The 21,698-nt window shown below is 38.4% G+C and overlaps 2 protein-coding genes and 1 long non-coding RNA gene across 3 annotated transcripts; 1 reads left to right on the forward strand and 2 right to left on the reverse strand.

The window, feature by feature from the left end:
- Positions 1 to 3,986: 3,986 nt before the first annotated feature.
- LOC134215596 (uncharacterized) lies at positions 3,987 to 4,929 on the reverse strand. Its single transcript, XR_009980235.1, has 3 exons — positions 4,754 to 4,929; positions 4,316 to 4,686; positions 3,987 to 4,253 (listed from the first exon to the last, which is right to left on the reverse strand). It is a non-coding gene; the product is annotated as an uncharacterized LOC134215596 (long non-coding RNA).
- A 391-nt stretch (positions 4,930 to 5,320) lies between these two features.
- LOC134211359 (protein lifeguard 1-like) lies at positions 5,321 to 7,149 on the forward strand. The gene is made up of 4 exons (XM_062688147.1): positions 5,321 to 5,498; positions 6,209 to 6,375; positions 6,444 to 6,692; positions 6,760 to 7,149. The coding sequence occupies exons 2-4, from the start codon at positions 6,220 to 6,222 to the stop codon at positions 7,099 to 7,101; spliced, it is 747 nt and encodes a 248-aa protein (XP_062544131.1). The 5' UTR covers positions 5,321 to 5,498; positions 6,209 to 6,219; the 3' UTR covers positions 7,102 to 7,149.
- Positions 7,150 to 14,502: 7,353 nt separating this feature from the next.
- LOC134215597 (uncharacterized) lies at positions 14,503 to 16,204 on the reverse strand. The gene is made up of 2 exons (XM_062694750.1): positions 15,685 to 16,204; positions 14,503 to 15,503 (listed from the first exon to the last, which is right to left on the reverse strand). The coding sequence occupies exons 1-2, from the start codon at positions 15,953 to 15,955 to the stop codon at positions 14,794 to 14,796; spliced, it is 981 nt and encodes a 326-aa protein (XP_062550734.1). The 5' UTR covers positions 15,956 to 16,204; the 3' UTR covers positions 14,503 to 14,793.
- Between the last annotated feature and the right edge of the window lie 5,494 nt (positions 16,205 to 21,698).

Genomic DNA, 21,698 nt, shown 5'->3' on the forward strand with positions numbered 1-21,698 from the left:
ATACAGCGAAGTCACACACACTTTTATTTATTTGGAGAAGTCAATATTAATAAAACGGTTATATTTTTATGGGTTAAAAAATAGTTTGACAACGAAGCGTATCCAGTACACCGTTGGTGTAAAAAGCAGCTTGTTCCTGCTTTAAAGTTTAGATCTTAAAGTTAAGATCTGCATTGGGACACTCTCGGGACAACACAAGTAAGGCCAATGATATTTCTTGTAGATAAATATTCTAATACATCTAAATTATCTAAATATTCCAGATCGGAAAATGGAGAAACTAAAAAAGACGCAGAGTCATACGTAAAGCTGAACGATAAGCATTTTTATCCCCAATTGATTTCTCTAATATAAATAATATTAAAGATAATATTTTTTCAGTTAATGGCTATAATGTGCGTTTACGGAGAAAACACTCCTGGCTATTAGGGTCTCGCCGACATTTATCACCAACACGAACGCAAGCTCGTGGTTGCAAACAATCCCATTTGATTTTGCCGTGACAGCTGCTCGTGGTTGCAAACAAACCGAGTAAAAGTGTGAGTGAAACGTGCGTGTACGTACACGATCGCTGAAAGCCTAATTGAGATTCTCACGTCCGAATGTGTGAGTGGCGATAAAAGGAAAACAAACACTCCTAGATGGTGCTACTCAGCAAACATTGGGTAAAAATGAGTATATTTCCATATATTTTTTGACTCTTTTGAAATCATTGTGATGACCCGATCATTTTTGAGGTTATGAGCAGAAGGAAAACAAACATGTATTTACACATGCCGAACTGCACATTAGTGTGCGGGCGCCAAACGTCACTCATCTCTATTTGTAACAGCAAACTCAACCTCAATACAAGCCGGAAGGATGATCTTGTGGTTGCTTTTCATCCTCTATGTGGAAGCTCGGTTGGAGGACGAGGTGCAAGAAGCTCAATATTGATATTTTAATAGATTTGTTGTCTCCTTAACCATATCAGAAATTAGTAAAAAAAAGCGTTTTTTATTTTTTTCCAGATTATGATAATGTTTATGTACAATAAATTTACTATTTCAAGCTCTATCTGGAATAAGGGCGAATGTCGCAAGAGAGGATTCTCTTCGTCGACTTCCCCTCTTTTAAATAAAAGTGACAAGCAGCTGATTTCTTTGTGGTTTATCACCTCAGAACGATAGAAAACAATGCGAACTTGCATTCTGAGGTGATAAACTGCAAGGAAATCCTCTGCTTGTCACGTTTATTCAAATGAGGGGAAGTCGACGAAGAGAATTCTCTCTTGCGACATTCGCCCTTTTACCAGATAGAGCTTGATTTATCAAAAATTCTAAACCATCTGATCGCAAAAATAGGTATTTTTCACCCATTTTGTGTAATTTTTGCTTTACAGAATGGGTAAACAAATATCCATTTCGTGACATAATCTGATTTTACCCATTAATGGGTGAATCGGGTTTACCCAAGGGTTTACCAATTAAATGTAGAGAGGCAGAAATGGGTATTTTTTCACCCATTAATGGGTTTTCACAAACAACCGTGTAGCGAAATGGATTCCATAATTTCGACACATATATAGAGCTTGCTGACGTTTGATCATCTTTCTCTTGTACGCACACAGTGGATAGGATTTGTTTTCATCGGGAAACGCTTCGGAAGCGTTTCCCGATGAAAACAAATCCTATCCCCACGGTGCGCGTGCAAGAGAAAGATGATTAACGTCAGCAAGCTCTATAGGGCACTGCACGGAAACATCTCTTTCTCTTTCGTTCCTTCTATATTTTGACGTTTACTGGCCTTGTTGTTTTCTAATTTCTTTGCAGCGAAAAAGGGACAAAGCAGTCCGTGCAGTGCCCTATTCCATGCGCCCACATGAATTGCATGAGTGTTCACACATACTGTCCATGTGGGTCATAGAATCCATGTGTGAATTTGCATGCAATGAATCGCCTGCTTTGAGCGTGCTTACAGCGGCACACTAGGAGTTAACTTTCTGAAATCAGTATGGCGAAAGGCATCTAAGGCTCGATTTCTCAAAATTAAGCACCTTCATCGAAAAAATATTTGGACACAGTAGTGGACACCTTTCTACATAACCGGTACCAAATATTTTTTCATGAAAGGTTCCTAATTTTGAGAAAACCCGCTTTAGATGTCTTTCGCCATACAAATTTCAGGTGGTTAACTCATGCTGGCTATTTTACTCATATACTATAGTTCCTGGATGTGGCAGCGGTGGGTTAAAAATCGGCGACTGCCATTAACTCATTAAGTATGTGCCGACGCATGATATGCATATTTCAAAATACATGGATTTTTGCCATAAAGTATGTGTCGATTTTCTTGAGTGAAGGACAACGAGGAGAACAGCAACAGTACTGCATAAAGTCAGAATCACCAACACAGAGTCTATTTACATGGAGTATCTCAATTTATCCATTATTGGGTACTTTACAGCAAAATTTACCCAAGTTCGCGGCATAGCTTATTAATGAGTTTGCCGCCGAACTTCCAAAAATGGGTAAATTTTTCTGCAGAGGGGAAAAGTACTCAAAAAAGTACCCATTAATGAGTATAAACAAAAATCTCCGCACGGAGAAATGGGAACACCAAGAAGTGGGTGTTTTTTCACCCATCTTCGAGATAAGTGAACTAACCCATAAGGTGGGTAAAGTGGCTTTACCCATAAATGGGAAAAAAGGCTTATACGTCTAGAAATACTAGAATAAGAGATCGGCGAAGACGCCATCTTGTTTCCAATCGAACCGTCAAAAGCGGTTCCATTTCGACTTGTTTACTTTTTGCGCCCATAAGAAGCAAGCAAAAAGTTCAAGTGCTGCCAGTATCATTTTCACGATTTCATGCATTTTCATACGTTGCCATTTCGACAGTTTTTCACTCCGCCGGTCTCTGGTTATAGGGTTGCTATATACGTCAAAATAAATGTGTATTTTTCACTCACCTTCTCGAATCAAAAAATGCTTTTAGATGGGTGAAAAACACCCATCCGCAGTCAAATAACTTCAGCGCTGATAATTCTATCGAATTTATAATTTAAAAATAAATTGGACGTACAACATAATATTTATTTATTACTCTTCTTAATTCTATGCATGTCACAATTTCAAGATACTGAATCACATCAAATTCTCAGCCATTTGTTTTTCAAAGTCCAAAGATGTTTCAGTAGCATGCAGTTTGCTAGACTTCTGGGTCGTTTAGGTCCTAATCTAGGCATCCAAATTCCATTATATCCAATCATCACGCAATCCATCGCGAAGTAAACTAGAAAAGGCGAAACATTATAAGAGACCGAGACAGTTTTGAAACGGATTCTGTATACTACTTTTTGTATTCTAATAAATTTCTGTACTTTGAAAACACTCGAATTTTACTTACGTTTGCTGTTTCGATTTGGATGGATGGGTTTGTCCTTCGGTTTTTCAAATGAATTATTTTATTTGCCATATAATTACGGGCAATGGATTTTCTAAAAACTCCATGCTGAAGTTTCTCAAAAAATTACTAACTATTTTTTCACCCATAAATGGATGAAAATCAACCCACCTCGTTGACTGAATGAAACTGCTGTAAGACGGGCACTTTTCACCCATTTGGCAAAAGTCTTTTTGACAGCTTCATATAGATTCTAGAAGTGGGTGTTTTTAAAACATCTCCGTGCGTGTTTTTATGTGTAGAATAAATTCATTCGAATACCATATTGAAAATAAATTAATGACATCTCTACACGCTTACTTCAGTTCACCCAAATATGGGTGAAGAATACCTATAATCACCAAAAAGTGCACATACGTATTTATGGGTGAACTGACATTTACCTACTTATAAGTAAACACGTTTCACTCGAGGTTTCACCCATATTTGGGTAATTTAATACGAGAAAATTATCGGTGAATTTCACCCATATTTGGGTTAGTTTTTCGTGTTTTTTATTTGGGATCTTAAAATATTTTGCAATAATAAATTATTTACAACATATTTATTCTTGTATATTAATTTATTCAACATGTTTTTGATTTTATTTAATAACAATATAAACATGAAACACAATAAAAGGCGCTCCACCCTGTTTGATGACAGAATAATGGGAATTACGCCACCGCTGCTATACTGCCGGTTGAAGACCCACTACGCAAAGGATTTCCACGCCTCTACAGATGATGCTTTCGTTTTAGTTCCAGATTTTAGCAGATCGGCGGGTATGTCGAATAAGTGCCGATCTCATCCCAGATGGAATTGATAAACTGGAAGTAAAAAACGAAACAGTTATTAGACGAAATTCTTTTTCTCGAAAAATGAAGCTTACCTACGAAAACACGACGGGTTACGCAGCTTCACGTATCACAATTTACTTTTTAGATTCCCTCCTTTTTCTGTGTGGTCCGGAACGGTGTGCTCTCTCGGAAACAACCTGTAGCTCCTCTTACTGCATGCAAACACTCAGGTTCCGGAGAAGATTCGTATTTTCGACATTCTGCGTCCACAGCACTTTAATCAGTTTCTATCTCTTTTATCGATAGTTCTGCTTGTAAAGATCTCCAGATGAGCTTGCATTCACCGGTCCGGTGCACGTACAGGTCGGTAAAATCGACGCGGGTTTGATGCTGTCCGGAAATGAGCATCAGGGAAACAAATCGCTGTGTATGTGCAGTTCCGAAAAAGTAGCCTCAACATAATCTGAAAACAAAAAAAAAATGATCTTTTAATAACAATAATTTTGACCAGTAAATTTACACGCACTTACCGATATAGTAAACAACATAGATCACGCATTTCTTCGGCTTCGGCCAACACCAGTTTCAAGAGTCTTTTTTCCATATCGATATGTTTTTTGCCGTTTTCGTTCTCAAACTTCTGGGAACGACTGCAGCAATAACTCAACCGAACGTATAAACATCTTTTTAGCATATAATGGAACTATTTTTTGTTAAAACTACACACTCTATGTCAGGAAAATATCACGGAAGAAAATTGATATTTATTGTCAAGTATCAATTTTGAAATGTTTTATTTTTCATCCAAATATGGGTAAATCAAGTTACCCATATATAGGTAAATGAATTTTTCCAATAATATTAGTAAACTCTACTAATATTCTTGGTAAATTTCACTCATATTATAGGTACCTTATAAAATACCCAAATATGCGTGAATCAGTTACCTATTTATAGGTAAACTGAACTAAGCGTGTATAGCATTGAAATAAAATCTGTCTGCAGCAGCCCTGCAAGCACTTTGACAGTCGATATTTCTGACATTTGTCTAACTTTTCTGACAGAAATTCGCCAGACTGCAAATAACGGAGTCTTTAGTTTTAGTAGAAAAAAATTGTAAATCCCCAACAACAAACCAGTCAAAACCGCTGGCCATCAACCATTTTAGATACGTAAATTCAGCTGACGCAACACAATTATTGCAGAAAATCCCGTAATATTCGACCGGTTTGGTCCCGAGTGTGCATTTTGAAATAAGAAAATCGTCCAAATTTGGTAAGTGCGGACTTATCTGTGCCTTTTGCTGATCTTGTCATCACGGTGCATTGTGCACCTACGACACAAAATCAATAAAAAAATTACTTTGTTTAGATAATGTCGATTATGCAGAACTTGTACAGTTATATTTGTATATTGATATTGGGATTATTCTTGGAAATAAGTATGCCTGTGACTAATTTTGCAAAAGCTCTGATTGCATTTAGTACCACATATAACTACCTATAAGAGCATCGATGTGAGTGTTGTCGACTTTCCTGAAATGCGCAAAATGTGTGTTATACGATGCAATAATTAGCATCTACACTGTTTATATTAATTATTTGCACTTGGTGGAATCCAGCTATGTGTAAACGGCCCAATTTGGTTTAACTTGTAGCTCAATTTTTGCGTTGCCATCCATAAACGACAAATAATAACCATAGTATGACTTATAATGAAATATGTTTTCATACTTTTTTATAGAAATAAAAATATCCAGGTAAATTTTTAGTCCAGTCATGAACTAGATACTAAAGTGCGCCTTACTATCGAAGCACAGTATCTGTAAAGTTACTATCAAGTGGTTGAATCAAATGGGATCTTATAGCAAATGGGAATTTTGTTTAAAAGTCAGGCTTATCTTTTATTTATTGCCACCAGTAGATAATCATCGACCAGGATTGTATCATTTTTTATTAAAATAATTTCAAATATATCTATTATAGATCTATACAACATGTCGGAGGTACCGTATCAAACAATGGACAACTCCAGCCAAATGCCGAAAACAGTTCACCTGGATCCGGAAAGCCAGGTGGAAATCCGTGGTATGTCGTTCTCCGAGGAAACCATCCGTAAAGCCTTCATCCGCAAAGTGTATCTCATTCTAACGGTCAGTAGCGCTGGTCAGGAAACACCGAATCCAATCTAATAGACGAACATGATTGCTATTGCCTTTAGGTTCAACTGGCCATCACCATGGCTTTTATTTCGTTGTTTATGTTCCATGAACCGGCTAGGATTTGGACGGTACAAAACCCATGGATCGGAATGATAGCTTTTGTGACGATGTTCGCCGTGCTCATCATAATGGCCTGCTGCGGAGAAATGAGAAGGAAGACTCCTCACAATTTCATATTTCTGGCCATGTTTACCGCGGCCCAAGGACTGATGCTCGGAATCGTGGCCACTGCGTACGATTCTTCTGAGGCAAGGATGATTATATTGTGCAGCTCATATGGAAATGTTACTTACAATCACTGTTATTAAATTTCAGGTGCTCAAGGCAGTCGGCATCACGTGCGCCATCTGCATCGGACTGACCCTGTTCTCGTTCCAAACCAAATGGGATTTCACCATGATGGGGGGCTTCCTGTTCGTTGCCCTGTTGGTGGTATTCATTTTCGGCATCGTTGTGGCATTCTTCCCCGGCAGTGTCGCGAGCTCGGTTTACTCGGCATGTGGGGCCTTGCTGTTTTCGTTGTATCTAATCTACGATACGCAGTTGATGATCGGAGGAAATCACAAGTACTCGATCAGCCCGGAGGAGTACATCTTTGCGGCGCTCAATCTCTACCTGGATATTATTAACATTTTCTTGTTCATCTTGAGAAGATAAAGAGGTTATACTTTTATTTATTGATCAAATGATTCGTAGCAATCTTTATCGATAATATTTTGAACTGTAAAGAAACTTTCATGCACTCTTATGTCGTTTTCGGTTATTGCTGAGTCGAACCTAGTTCTGCCCCGGATCCGCTCTAACAGCTGTCAAAACGTTCGGTTATTCGTTCAGGTTGGATCGCGATCCGCACCAGATCTGACCCAAAACGAATGAGGTTCGCTCTGCCGATTTATCGAGATCGAACCTAGGTTCACCAATACCAAAACTGTCAAACAGGTGTTTATGTTTACGCTATTAAAGGAAAATGAAAACATGTAAGACACGGAAGGGTGCGGATGGGTATTTGAGTTTTAATCGTTTTTGTTTCATTTGTTGAATTTATAAATTTTGTTGCTGTCTTCCACGTAAAAATGGATTATTTTAATTCAAGTTTCTCTGATTGTGAAATGGATTCAGATACTAACATATTTTTGCTGATTACTTCAGACGGTATCTCCGTTATTAACAAAATGAGGGTTAAAAATTTTGTTGAAAATGTGATTGATAAATGCAGTGACGAGAAGGTAGCTGTAGCTGCTATTTATTCACTATTACGTTGTGTATTCGATGATATGCTTTAGTTATAATTGCTCTCTCAGTGGGAAAATAGCGTACCGGAGTATCGGAGTATTATTTATACCAAAATGATTATACCATTATTTTATTCGTTTTTGCAGCTCTGTGAATAATTTGTTTAAGGTTACGGATTTGAAGAATATAAACATAATGTATTAACCTTGATATTAACCCTTTATAAGGCAGTGATAACTATATTGCCATCAACAAATGATACGTTTTTGATTATTTACAATAGTTTTATTAATTATTCACCTTGTAGAGGGTATATTTGCTACCTAGTAACACTCCCGATGATACTTGGCCAGAAAATAAATTCAAATATAAATTTAGGAACAGTTTTATACGAATTGAGCATAATTTTAGAGTGGAAGCAGGATTTTTAGTTGTAATTCGTTAAAAAACCGACAAAGACATATTTTACCCCGTTGATATTTATTATGTTGAATCTCCTGTTATGTAGTGGAAAATTATGTAGAGAAAAAATTATTTGCCTTTCTTGTATATTTGGTTTTTGCCTTGTATATTTGATTTTGGTGAAATCGCGGTTTATCCCAAAGGGTCCCCTCTTGGGAGGAAAATACAAAAATGCTAGTCAACTCTTGTGCGATTTGATTCTTTGTTTTAAAATAAAAGGCCCCAAATCTCAATAATTTTTCTATTAAATTGTTTACAAAGTGTTTCCATATTTTCTTGTTCTATTACATTTGAATGGCATAATTGATAATTCAAATGTAACACAATCACTGTTACCCAGAACGCCACATAGAATCAGTATAACAGTTTATCGGAAAACACGGATTGGCATAATTACCGGAAATGTTCCAGAGCGCCAAAATTCCTTCACGGCAATCCACATTGCCGTCGCCATTCATCACAAGCTTCAAATCACATAAATTTATTGATGGATTAATTGTCATTTAAAAAAAACAATTATCAGAAGAATAATCTGACTTCCCCATTTAATTTATATAATGAGAAACAAAATAACATTAGTAACAAAATTCAAAAGATGAAATCTGTATAAAATCTGATAAAATATTTATATTTCTGCCAGCTGATAAAAGTGCGAACTGAAAACAAAACAGATGATAGGGCTTGAGTTCTCACTAACACCATCATACTGACTCGATCCCGATTCGTTTTTCGTTCGGTTATTCAGAGTCGGGGTCGGACCTGACCCAGGTTTAAAACCGAAAACGACATTAATGGTACATTTCAAGTGCCAGTGCAACCTGACTTACGATCGGTGAAAGATCTGGCATTAATTTGTCGTAAGGCCTCTCAAATGGCATTTTAATAAAGATGGAAGGTTATTATGATTACGTAAATTGCGTCAATATTTAAGAACTGATCAAACCAATTATAATTGATTTATTCATCAACGATGATCTTCATTGCGGTGCTAGTTTTGATGCACTTTATTATGAATCATGTATATGACAACAAATTAAACATCGAAGTAGTTTTGGAACCATGGAGTCCAATAATTCCTTATGTCATATAGACTGTTGGAATTGAATCCAACAATATTCACTATTTTAGTATACTAAATTCTCGCTTATTTCGTGTGTGCGGCAATGTTGATATTTCCGTCTGGGTGTGGTTCTCATAGCAGTGACAAAATATGAATCAACGTTTTGAAAGGTTCAGTGAATGTTTATTCTTCACTCCATCGTCTTTCCTATTCGATGTCATTTCAAATTTCCGATAATGTCACGTGACATGACTGAAACAAGATGTATGTCAATTTTTTTAATGTTATCCAAGATAAAGGCACTATTTTAAATTTAGCCCAGAAAGCATAGATCCTGGCAAATGGTAATACGGTAAAATATTCGATATTGCGCTATTTTACACAAAAATATTATTGATAGCCCAATCAAATCCAATGATTTTAAGAGATAATATTCCTACACATATATGTAATTGTTTTTGTTAGTACATACTCTCATGAAGGTAGTGAAGCTTGTAAATGTCTTATTCGATAACTCAAAGTTTAACATTATGCATCACCGGGTTTGTTTCGACGGTTTAAACAGCAGAACCACTTTGGTTAATGTCCCAGAAAAAAACATAATACCGAAATCCAAAAACCAAGATTGCGGCTTATAATCTAATAAGAACGACTTTCTCATGCGCATAAGAATAACAAAAAATCAATTCGGACAATATATCAGTTTATTGATGTTTCCAATAAACGCAAAAAATAATCGAAAATAACGTCTTCTTTGTTTTTGATCATGATGACAAAACAATCTTCCAGTTGGAGGATGTCTTCAAACATCGATTTCCAAAGAATAACAGCAAACAAGGTAAAGGTGCCATCACTTGCCACGCTGCAAAGATAAGTTAATTAGAACAAAAAACGAATTTCAAATTCAACTACACTTCCATTCACAGTAGTTACCTTTTTTTTAATTAATTTTATTTGCTAATTATCTAATCCTAATGCATTAGTCTCATAGACTAGGTGTTCCGTGTTTTCTTAACACTATCATCCTTATTTGCTATGTTACATTTTTAGTTATTATTAATACAATTCAATTGCCTCTGGCAGTTTTTCCTCTGGTTTAATTGAACCATGTAGGAATTACAATGTTTTCAACTTAAACTAAACTTAACCTATTTTATACTAAGGGAACAAGGAGTTAATCGTTGCAATAGAAGATTGCAACGATTTTTGTCTAAAATTGGAAATTATTTTGTTGGACATTTGTTGCAATGTCTCAATATTTGAAATTCTATGAAGTTCATTGGTACTATACCACGGAGACAACTTCAGAATCATTTTCAGAATTTTATTTTGAATCCTCTGAAGTACCTTCTTTCTGGTATTGCAGCAACTAGTCCATATTGGCACAGCATACAACATGGTTGGTCTAAACATTTGTTTGTAAATCAAAAGTTTGTTTTAAAGACAAAGTTTTGATTATCTGTTTATAAGTGAATATAGACACTTGATATATTTGTTACATTACAATTACAAAGGGATCACTCTTCTGAACTCGGCGTACAAAATTCTGTCGCGTATCCTGTTTAACAGACTGAAACCGCTTGAGGAGTCCTTCGTCGGCGAATACCAGGCAGGTTTTCGTGAGGGCCGATCAACGACGGATCAGATGTTTAGCCTGATCCTTGATAAATTCCAGGAGTACAACTTGCAGCAGACTCACCATCTGTTCATTTATTTCAAAGCAGCGTACGATTCAGTGAAGAAAAATGAGCTGTGGCAGATAATGTCCAAACATGGTTTATCGGCGAAACTTATTAGACTGATACGTGCAACGCTGGATGGCTCGAAATTAAGTATTTAAGTATTCAGATTGCAGGAGAAGTGTCAACCTCGTTTGTGACCTTAGACGGATTGAAGCAGGGTGATGCACTTTTGAATTTATTGTTCAACATTGCACTCGAAGGCGCTATTAGGAGGTCTGGCGTGCAGAGGAAAGGGCACTATCATCACACGGTCGCATATGCTCCTGGGCTTTGGACGACATCGACCTTATTGGAATCGATCGCAGAACAGTAGTGGAGGTTTTTGTCCCACTGAAGAGGGAGACGGCGAGGATAGGCCTAACCATTAACTCTACCAAGACAAAGTACATGGTGGCAGGTAGAGATAGGAGATGATCTAGTGGCCTTGGTGCAGAGGTAGTGCTTGATGGGTTTGAAGTTTGTTTGAAGTTGTTGAAGAATTTGTTTACCTTGGAGCGCTTGTGACATGTGACAATGACGTTTCCCGTGAAGTGAAAAGACGTATTGCTGCGTATTGCTAATAGGACCTTTTACGGATTACGTAACCAGCTTAGGTCCCGCAACATGTAGACGGAAACGAGATTTGCTTTATACAAAACTCTGATTCTACCAGTGACCCTTTATGGCCATGAAGCATGGACATTAAAAGAGGCGGACCGGAGAGCTTTCGGGGTTTTCGAGCGAAAAGTGCTGCGTCTAATACTCGGAGGGAAACTAGAAAATGATGTGTGGCGCAGACGCATGAATCATGTATCAAGTATACAAAGAAGAAAATATTGTGAATCGACAGACTTCGGTGGGCTGGTCACTTAATGCGAATGTCGGAAAAAAGAATAGTGAAAACAATATTCAACAGAGAACCATAGGGGCCGGCGATTTCGTGGAAGTCCACAAACACGCTGGCTGGACCTGGGGAGCCTAAACGTTCCAGCAAACTGGAGGAACATCCCCCAATACCGACGACGAGCTCTACAATACGCCAGGCATAGGTGTATCGGCGCTGTAGCCAACCAGGTATCCAGGTAGGTAATATATTTGTTACATTTGGCTTGAATGCCTTCAATGTGATTTTTTAAAGTTAATTTTTTATCTAGCAGAAATCCTAAATATGTCTGCTATAAGGTTTCAAATTAGAAATTGTATTATAATTATAAGCTGAGTTTTGGAAGCATTCGGAGACATTTTCCAGTTTTGCAAGTAAGTGGAGAAAATATTCAAACTTTTTTTGCAATCTACTACAAATGACACGAAGACTTCACCCTTTGGCTGAAAGGCCCGTGTCATCTGCAAACAAAGATTTTTGACACCCTGATGGTAAATCAGGTAATTCAGAAGTAAAAATGTTATACAATATGGGCCCCAGTATGCTGCCTTGGGGAACACCAGCTCTTACAGGTAATCTATCAGATGTGATAGTTTACCTGCAGTGAGCGATCTGATAAATAATTTTAGATCAGTTTAATAATGTACAGAGGAAAATTAAAATTCATCAATTTTACAATCAAACCTTCATGCCAAACACTGTCAAATGCTTTCTCTATTATTAAATTCTCAATAACTGATGGGTGATTGAATGCCCATGGTGAAAACTTTGCTCATCAGCAAAAATAGAATTGTCATTAATATGAACCATCATTATATTTGAAACAATCTTTGCAAACAGTTTGCTTATTGAAGAAAGCAAACTGACTGGGCGCCTCAGCTGGATTTTTGTACGGCTTCAAAATTGGAACAATCTGGGAAGTATACCAATTGAAAACATTTGTTTAATAATTTAACCAAAAAGGATACAGAGCTCTCAGGAAGTTTTTTTTTGATGAGTGTGTAGAAAATACCATCATTCATATTTTTCAAATTTTCTAGTAATAGATCTCACTTCATCCAAATTAGTTCCCCACGAAGGGTAAAAAACATTCTCTTGATTAAGAATGTCTTCGAAGCTCGATTGGATTTGTGAGACTAGACTAGACTAAAATTTTGGGCACTCTCGAACTGCTGAGCAAGTTTTTGAGCCTTTTCGCCAGAATAGCGAAACGTTTTTTAGTTTCATTTTGCAAATCTCGCCAAATAACTTTCGTCGCGGGATCGCGAGTTCTTGATATTGCCTTCGCCTCACATTTTTAAAACGGATCAGTAGCTGAAAATCGTCGTCAATAATAATGAAGTTGAATTTAATTTCTCATTTAGGAATTGCAATGCCTCTGGCTTCGACAATTAAATTTGTCAAAAATACGAGAGCATTATCAATATCACTTTTGGTATCGAGAGGAATACCAACATCAAAATTCCTATCGATATATGTACGTTTTATATAAATCACAATCAGCTCTATGATAATTAAAAGTAGAGCTGATTGGATTGTTAATGGCTTCTTGTAAGATTTCAAACGTCACAGGAAGATGATCAGAGTCAAAGTCAGCATGAGTTACCAATTGGCCACACAGCTGACTTGAATCCGTTAAAACTAAATCAATTGTAGAAGGATTTCGACTGGAAGAAAACAAGTTGGTCCATTGGGATATGGCATTGAAGTCACCAATTATGAAAAATTTGGATTTGTTGCGAGTTAGAATTCGAAGATCAGGTCTCAACAAATTCTTTTGCTGACAATTGCACTGGAAAGGCAAAAAGGCAGCTGTAAAAGAGAATTGTCCAAAATTTGTTTCAACAGAAACTCCCAAGGTTTCGAAAACTTTGGTTTCAAACGAAGAATATAATTTATATTTTATACGTCTATTAATGACAATGGCGACTGCACCACAGGCGCTGTCAAGACGATCATTTCGGTAAATAAAATAAGTTGGATCTTTTTTGATGAAGAGTCCAGGTTTTAAATATGTTTCAGTTATAATGGCAATGTGCACATTATGAACTGATTGGAAGTTGAATAATTCATCTTCCTTACTCTTCAAAGAGCGGCCATTCCATATAGTTATGGCGTCGGCGTCAAGATTGATCATCCGCAAGCCAGACAAGTACTATATCTTATTGAGCTGTTCACACCATGAAATATTTCAAAATGTACGCAACAATAAAAAAAAATCAGATACCTACAAGCTATGTGCCATTGTTACCATAAATCGCATCATAACAGCCGGTAATGCTACTGGGGCGCACTAGCCCACACAACAGTCAACCCGATCATGTTTTTTTGTTGGGTGAAGTTGGCTTCCGCGCTGCTCTTCCTACAATGCGTCAACAAACTATCCTCTGTCGTAAGGATGCCGTTAAAAGGACTTAACTATCTGCTACCAAAATATCGATGGAATCAACTCCAACGTCCTGAAGGACTTGGCGCGAATCTCGTAATCTCTCTTTTCAAAAAACGCGAAAGTAGTGCTCCAAACAGCAGACAGACCATGAAAGGTTGCGTCCCAATCGCGGTTCGAAACGGTTGACGAAACACACCTTTAATATTTGATTTTTTTCCTTAAATTACCAAAGAATGCGCGGAACTAGGCCCTACGTGCTCAGAATATGGTGGTGATTATTATGTCCCGGCCCTATTTAAATGCAGATCAGTTTAGTTTGATTGAAATTTTAATGAAATACTTTTGACCCCTTTAATCAATTTATTTGTAGATTTCGCAGCATAATATTTTCTAAAAATTTAATTTTGAATACATTAAAAAGACACAAAATCGTTGAAAAATAGAAAGCATTTTGAAAGTATTTTGAACATTTGTTATACCTCCTGCATAAAACATCCGTATCACAATTAAAATCATTCTCAAAGAAAATTATCATGCCCTAATTACCGAATGTACGTTAAATAATACATCGAATATCACGGTCCTCGTAAAACTAATACATTTAAAATTTTCCGGAAAAATCTCGAAATTTCACCATATGCTCCTCAGCGTACGTCACAAAATGCTGCCCTTCGACGATTGCGCACTTCAGCATTGCTTTCACATCGCATTCCGCATAATGGGACATTTTGGGAGGTTGACCAAGCAGTCGTTCGTGCACGTCGCACAGTCGATATCGTTTCTTGGTCAACGAGTTGCTCCGTGGTGTCGATGGCACAGCTACATCGGTTGAATTTTCTCCGCTTTCATCGGGGAAAAGCTGTCGCTTGGAACGTGGCAGGCTCGTTACTTTACCGTGTTCTTCATCGGTGCCTTTATCCTGTGAAGGGGTCACATCCAGGTACGATCGCAATGCTTTTTTCCAATTTTCCGCATTTTTGGTCTTCTGCGGGGTTGTTTCGTTGAGCTTTTGCATCTGAGACAGCGTGCTTGGGCTACCCTCGAGCTCTTCCATTGCTGTCAGCGCAGTCAACTCTAGATCAGCCAGTTCGTTATCGGCATTTTCTTGGACAGCCTTTTGTTTCTCTTCTCTAGCATGTTCCAAAGCCTGAAACAAGGGCAAAGAGTCGATGCAATAGGTGTCGTCTGGCAATTGTGCGTTCAAGGATTCTAGTTCCGTTTTTAGTATAATGAAATCGAACCGGTTTCCATTGTGTGCTACAAGGCAAGTCGGCGCTTGAAGGCGTCGCAAGAACAACTCTATAAGTTTTGCTAAAATTTAAAATGAATTGGTTTACGTATTAGACTTTTTTTGTTTGTCAATGGCTGCAATTTAAATTTTTCTTTTACTTAAAAATAAAAAATCGAATTATTGAGGTTGACAAATATCGAATTGGCCAAGCCAATATATGTAAATCTTTTGAGTAAGCTGCTTATCAATAACTGCACTTACCTGTACTCTCGTCAAATTTACTTTCATGTTCCAGCAAGTCGTTGTATAACCCTGTGCTCTCTGATGCGCGCGGATGAATCATGCGCTGGGGATTCAAACAGAACGTCTGCTTGTGAAGCACCCGTGGCAATTTGCCTCGTTTCGTACTCAGCAGATGTTCCCTGGAACATGCTATTAAAGAAATCTCGGTTATTTTGGGTGTTTTGAGGGTTGGTAGATTCGTGGTTTCCAAGTCGAAGAACACGAACGATCCCAGCTGGATAGCCATCATAAATACGGTCGAATAGTGCGATGTGTGTGCGTACAAAGTGCAGTGCTCTGCATCACTGCCACAGTAAGCGATAGATTAATTGCACTTTATAACGTTTCAATGTCACGATTCACTTCCAGTACTCCATAACAGGTGTAATTAGAACGGTTATATTTATACAGTTTTGTAAGAATCTCCTGCAATGTAATAAATAACAGGCAACAGGTTAAAATGGACGTCTATGCGTATATGCGTATACGCGTAAAGCGTATTGACCGTATTGACGTTCAAATCGGATTTCAAAAATGAAAATACACGGACAGATAAATCAACACAAAATTTAAGTTCAATTTACGCACTGAGTTCGCAGTAAAAATTTGCCCAAATTTGGGTAGTTTTCCCTTTCTTTCCCATGATTGTTGTCAAAACTAGAGCAAGATGCAAGCACCTCACACACCCATTTCAAATCACTCAGAGACTGAGTGAAATTGTATTGCTGTCTCTTTTTTCCCTTGGAAAGGTACTCAATTTTCGTAAAAAGTGGAACTACTCAAAATTTGAGTAGTTCCACTTTTCACGAAAATTGAGTAACTTTTCCGTGGGCAAAAAAGAGACGACAATACAATTTCACTCAGTGTCTGAGTGATTTGAAACGGGCGTGCACTGGGGTTGCTCAGCCTACCCGGTAAAAATCGTTTACTCATTAATGGGTACTTTTTGTCTGCTATCTCTTTCTCTCTGCTGAAAAATTTACCCATTTTGGGAGAATAAGTGGATTTACTCATTTAAATGAGTAGATCCACTTATTCTCTCAAAATGGGTAAATTTTTCAGCAGAGGGAAAGAGATAGCAAAGAAAAAGTACCCATTAATGAGTAAACGTGTTTCTCCGTGTAGAGTCCTATAAGAAGAGTAACGTCATGTGCCACGTTTGACAGGTCTCCTGCTCGTTTGGAACGCGCATTTGTATGGAACTGACAGACGATTCTGTTCCAATTCTGACACTTGACGACACTGTTATTATAGTCACTGTAGCTCAGCCCAATAACCATAACTTGAGTAAATTCAATATTCTCAATTTTGAGTTGATTAAGGTCCACTTTGGATAAATTAAACTCAGCTTTGGGTAAATTGTTTACATGTAATTAAAGGCAAACTACCTAGTGCCAGAAAAGTCATTTTACTCAAATTTGGGTTATTGGCCCAAAGTACGGTTTTGAGTGAAAACAATCCACTTTTGGGTAGTTTTGGTTTTCAGTGTAAACAAAGATCACATAAAGACCGCAATCGCACGCAATAGACCTGTGCAGGAGTTCATCAAATTCACTCACCCGATGGATTTTGACATTTGAGCGGGTCGTCTTCTCGAACAAAAGTTCATTTTGCGTTCATTATGCGACCCGCTCAAACGTCATAATTTCTTGGGGGAGTTCATTTTGCGTTAGTCTATTGCGACTTCTTCAATTTTCTTCAAAATTCTTCATTTAGATCTTTAAAGGTTTTCATCTGGGTGCCCGGATAAAAGTGTACCATAGGCCCAACAGTGTGTTACCGAACGGTAACATTTACTTATTATTTGTATAGAGTGGAAAGATAGGGAAAAATGATGTGAAGTTAGATTCAACCGCCAATTTAAATTGGGCGGGCGATGAATATGTGGATGAACCAGATGATGTGGTCTTGTTGGTTGCCAAATTTGGCTACCAAAGTGAGCAACAATATGCAGCTATAGAGGTGGAAATATGTTAACCTTCACTGGAAAGCCGATGGGCTAGAAGGAGGAAAAAAAAAGAAGAGGCGATTAGAGATACGTTCGTCAGAAGAAGAAGTGCTTCGACCGTTTTCCCAATAATTCGATAGTCCGCGTGTGAAATCTAGTTTCAGACCAGGAGTGGAGATTTCGGAAAGTTATAAACCAGCGACCTCCCACTAACTACTAGCCGCCGGGGAATTCCGCAATAAGTTTATTACTTATCCACCAAGGTATCCGACCACCATCTTGTCCGTGGTGTTTGGTGACGCAGCCCAGCGAATACTCAACGCTGCTCGCCGTGTTGGCCCTTCGTGCCACCTGATTCCCATCACCGGCCTCCGTGCATTATTATCTCGGCAAAGCAAACTCCATCTCGTAGACCGCCCTCCTGCCACCCGTCATCATTGTATGTGCTGGCCATTCCCGCCCATCGACCACCTCGTGGGATCCGACGCTCGATTACCGGTGCCCGAATTACCGGCGCTCGGTGCTGGCCATTCCCGCCCATCGACCACCTCGTGGGATCCGACGCTCGATTACCGGTGCCCGAATTACCGGCGATCGGTTACCGGCGGTGATCTCCGACACAATAACGCTAGACTCGACGACATAAATCATCGCGCAATTGCCGACCGGCACCCCGCATCATCCGCAACACGCTACCTTTCTACGTGTTCCATCGTGGTACCAGTACCGGTCCCGGCCTTCCCACTGTACCGTACCGCCCGCACCGGTCATCGTTGAGCTTTCGTCTTCGTGTCAACCATCCTTAACGTCCCACCAACGTCGGGTAATTTGTCGCCCTGCTACCGGCTGAGAGCTCCGACGCTAGTCCCAGTATCCCCGTCAAGACAAGTCGTCGTGCCAACCTTCCGCATCAGCTGCAACGCGGCGCCTGGCGCCTCACTACGTGCTTCATCGTGAGGCTACTGCTGGAATCGGTCGCCCCACTATACTCAATCGCCCGCCCCGATCGGTCAATAAACCAGAAAGGTAAAGTTCAATTAAATTTGATTGTTCTAGGATTTCCACTCTTCGAAAACTCCCCACGCTCACACCCCCTGGGACCCGGGATAAAAGAGGCCTTTCGCGCCCACCCCGGAAGCTGCCGTTGGTCAGACCAGCAGCTTGGGGTCTAGGCGAGTCCCCTTCCGGGACAGCGAGGAATCCCGGGGTCATAACGTTTCAAGTATAAACAATTGAATAACCATGCTCTCTACGGTATACAATAGGATATATAGTTTCTTGATGGTTGTCCATATTGTATCAACACCGTGGATATAATACGTCAACATAGTTCTCTAATGTAACAATACTTCCAATTGTTTTTAGAACATTTCAAGCATAATTTTCATAACGACGTATGTAACAATTATGAGGATTCGAGAAATCCTTTGCAGAAAGCTGGCAAAACTTTTTCTAAAACTGTTTTAAAACTAAATTTTTTTTCAATACTTTTTTCCGCTGGCATGCATCATTACATGACACGTAATAAGCGTGCTTCACAGCAAAGCTCAGTTCATTCAAATTCACTGTGAAAAACGATAAAATTATACATACACCGGTATGCTACACGTACCTCGGTGTACATTGGTCGGTTTTCCATAGTTGCACGATTGACGCAACTGCAGTTTTGTTTTGTTTTGCTTTTTTTGTTACATAGGTCGCTCTCAGTTCCCATATGTTAAAGCGACGTATGTAACAGTGAGACTTCAAAAATAGAAATTTTTACATACGTCGATTCGCAAAAAGATCGAATTAAAGAATTTTAAGATCTGTTTACTTTTGTTACATACGTCGTTATGAAAAATTTTGCTTGATTTAGTGCATACATTTTAATCATTGATAACTTCTGAAAATTTTGTTCAAATTGTATATAAGCCATATAATAATATTTATCCAATTGTAGCAAATATGCATTATTTTTCTTAAAATTTCATTATTGAACGGTAGAACCGTCATAATTAAGAAATCCAATATCGTATTGTTTTACTATAAAAATACAATTCAATCTAATGTAATTTGAACGGTTTTCTTCGGATATTTCAACAATATATTTACGATACACTCTATTGTTTGACAAAAGAAAGTGTATGAAAAAATCTCAGATTTTGTATAGTTACGATACTTAACAACCCGTACGTTCTAATGCGAAAACTTCATTTACAATTTAATGAATGGTTCATAACAATGCATTCTAATGTATTTCTATTATTTCATCTACAATAAAATCTATTGTAAATTTATTGTGTTTTATAGTGATGTTACAATAAATTGTATTGTTTTTCTATAATATTTTTTATTCGGGTGGTGCGGATAAAATCGATTTGGTTGTCAAAGTGAAGCCAAAATTTTCTATTGTGTCGGAGCCAAACATTGAAGATTGTGGTTATGTTCGTTTAAGATCTTATATTGAGAAGTATTGTTATTATTTGGGGAAAAAATAAAAATAAACTTATGTAGTTTGAGTTTTGGATTCTTCTTAACAAATAGGGGAACTGTTCCTTGAATTCATACCATGTACCCAAATCAATACCATTCGAAAACAAAGAATTGGTGCGCTACTTGTTTTATTTCTCATTTTTGTGATTTTTTTCAGCAGTGAGCACGCCGGAAAACAACAAAACACGACACAAATTGAGTCTAAATTGCCCGTTTTGCGAATGTTATTGATATAGGAGCATGTTATTAATAATGGAACAGATACCCTATATTCACATTACATTTCGAGTGGAAAATTAGTAGGAATGCAACTAAAATGCATTCGTTACGAGATTTCACGAGATTCAGCAGCTGATTGGAGCCGGAATGTATGTAAACCATCGTAAAGTCATATAGAGTCTGGCGCATTTGTGCGCCTTCATGCAAAATGGAAAGATAAATTCGAAGAGCGGGAAATGTTTGACAGCCAAGTAACTGCAAAATAATTTTGCTTATGGGATTGATTTCAAAATATCCCGCTACTCGTTTGAGAGCACAAAAGCGGCTCTATCCGCAGCATCCAGGTTTTCATATCAACCGTCGATAGCGAGAACAATTTTCCTTTTTTTGATTTTTGACTAATTTAAAATTCTTCTTGGAATGGCATCAAGAAGAATTTTAAATTAGTCAAAAATCAAAAAAAGGAAAATTGTTATCGATCTTTTCCAAAATATCGATATCAATTGATACCGCCAAATAATACTAGAATTAAAAAAACACATTAAGGCCCGATACCAACGTAGCGTCTTTTCAACGCTGCGTGCACACGGCGTTAAAAGGACGCATGTGTGCATCGGGAAAAAGCGGTAAAGCAGCGTCGCCGCACCGATGCACACCTGCGTTTTTTCAACGCCACGTGCACGCAGCGTTGAAAAAACGCTAAGTGGGCATCGGCCCTAAGGCTGTGAACCATTCCACCGATTCGTTTAACTTTTAGTTAAAATTTGACACTTCGATGGTTATTTTCCCATCGTGGTTAAAATTTTACTCCGAAGCCGACCCATTTTATTTTTGATAGATTGATAGTTATTCGGAACGAAATGGATTTGGCGCCAATTTTCGTAGCGTTTCTTTCAAGCTGCGTGCACGCCGCATCCACGCAAGGTACCTAGCATCAAATGAAGTCGTGCACACGTTTACGTGTGCATTACCCCATTTGATGCTGGGTACCTTGCGTGAACGCGGCGTGCACGCAGCTTAAAAAACCGCTACGTGAACATCGGCCCTAAGGCTCGATGCCCACGTAGCGTCATTTCAACGCAGAGTGCACGTGGCGTCAAAAAGACGCAGGTGTGCACCGGGAAAAAGCGGTAACGCAGCGTCACCACGCCGATGCACACCAGCGTTATTTTAACGCTGCGTGCACGTGGCGTTGAAAAACCGCTACGTGGGCTTCGGCCCTAAGGCTGTGAACCATTCCAACGATTCGTTTAACTTTTAGTTAAAATTTGACACTTCGATGGTTATTTTCCCATCGTGTTTAAAATTCTACTCCGAAGCCGACCCATTTTAATTTTGATAGATTGATAGT

Source organism: Armigeres subalbatus, chromosome 2 (assembly GCF_024139115.2).
Source record: "Armigeres subalbatus isolate Guangzhou_Male chromosome 2, GZ_Asu_2, whole genome shotgun sequence".
Taxonomy (NCBI): Eukaryota; Metazoa; Arthropoda; class Insecta; order Diptera; family Culicidae; genus Armigeres; species Armigeres subalbatus.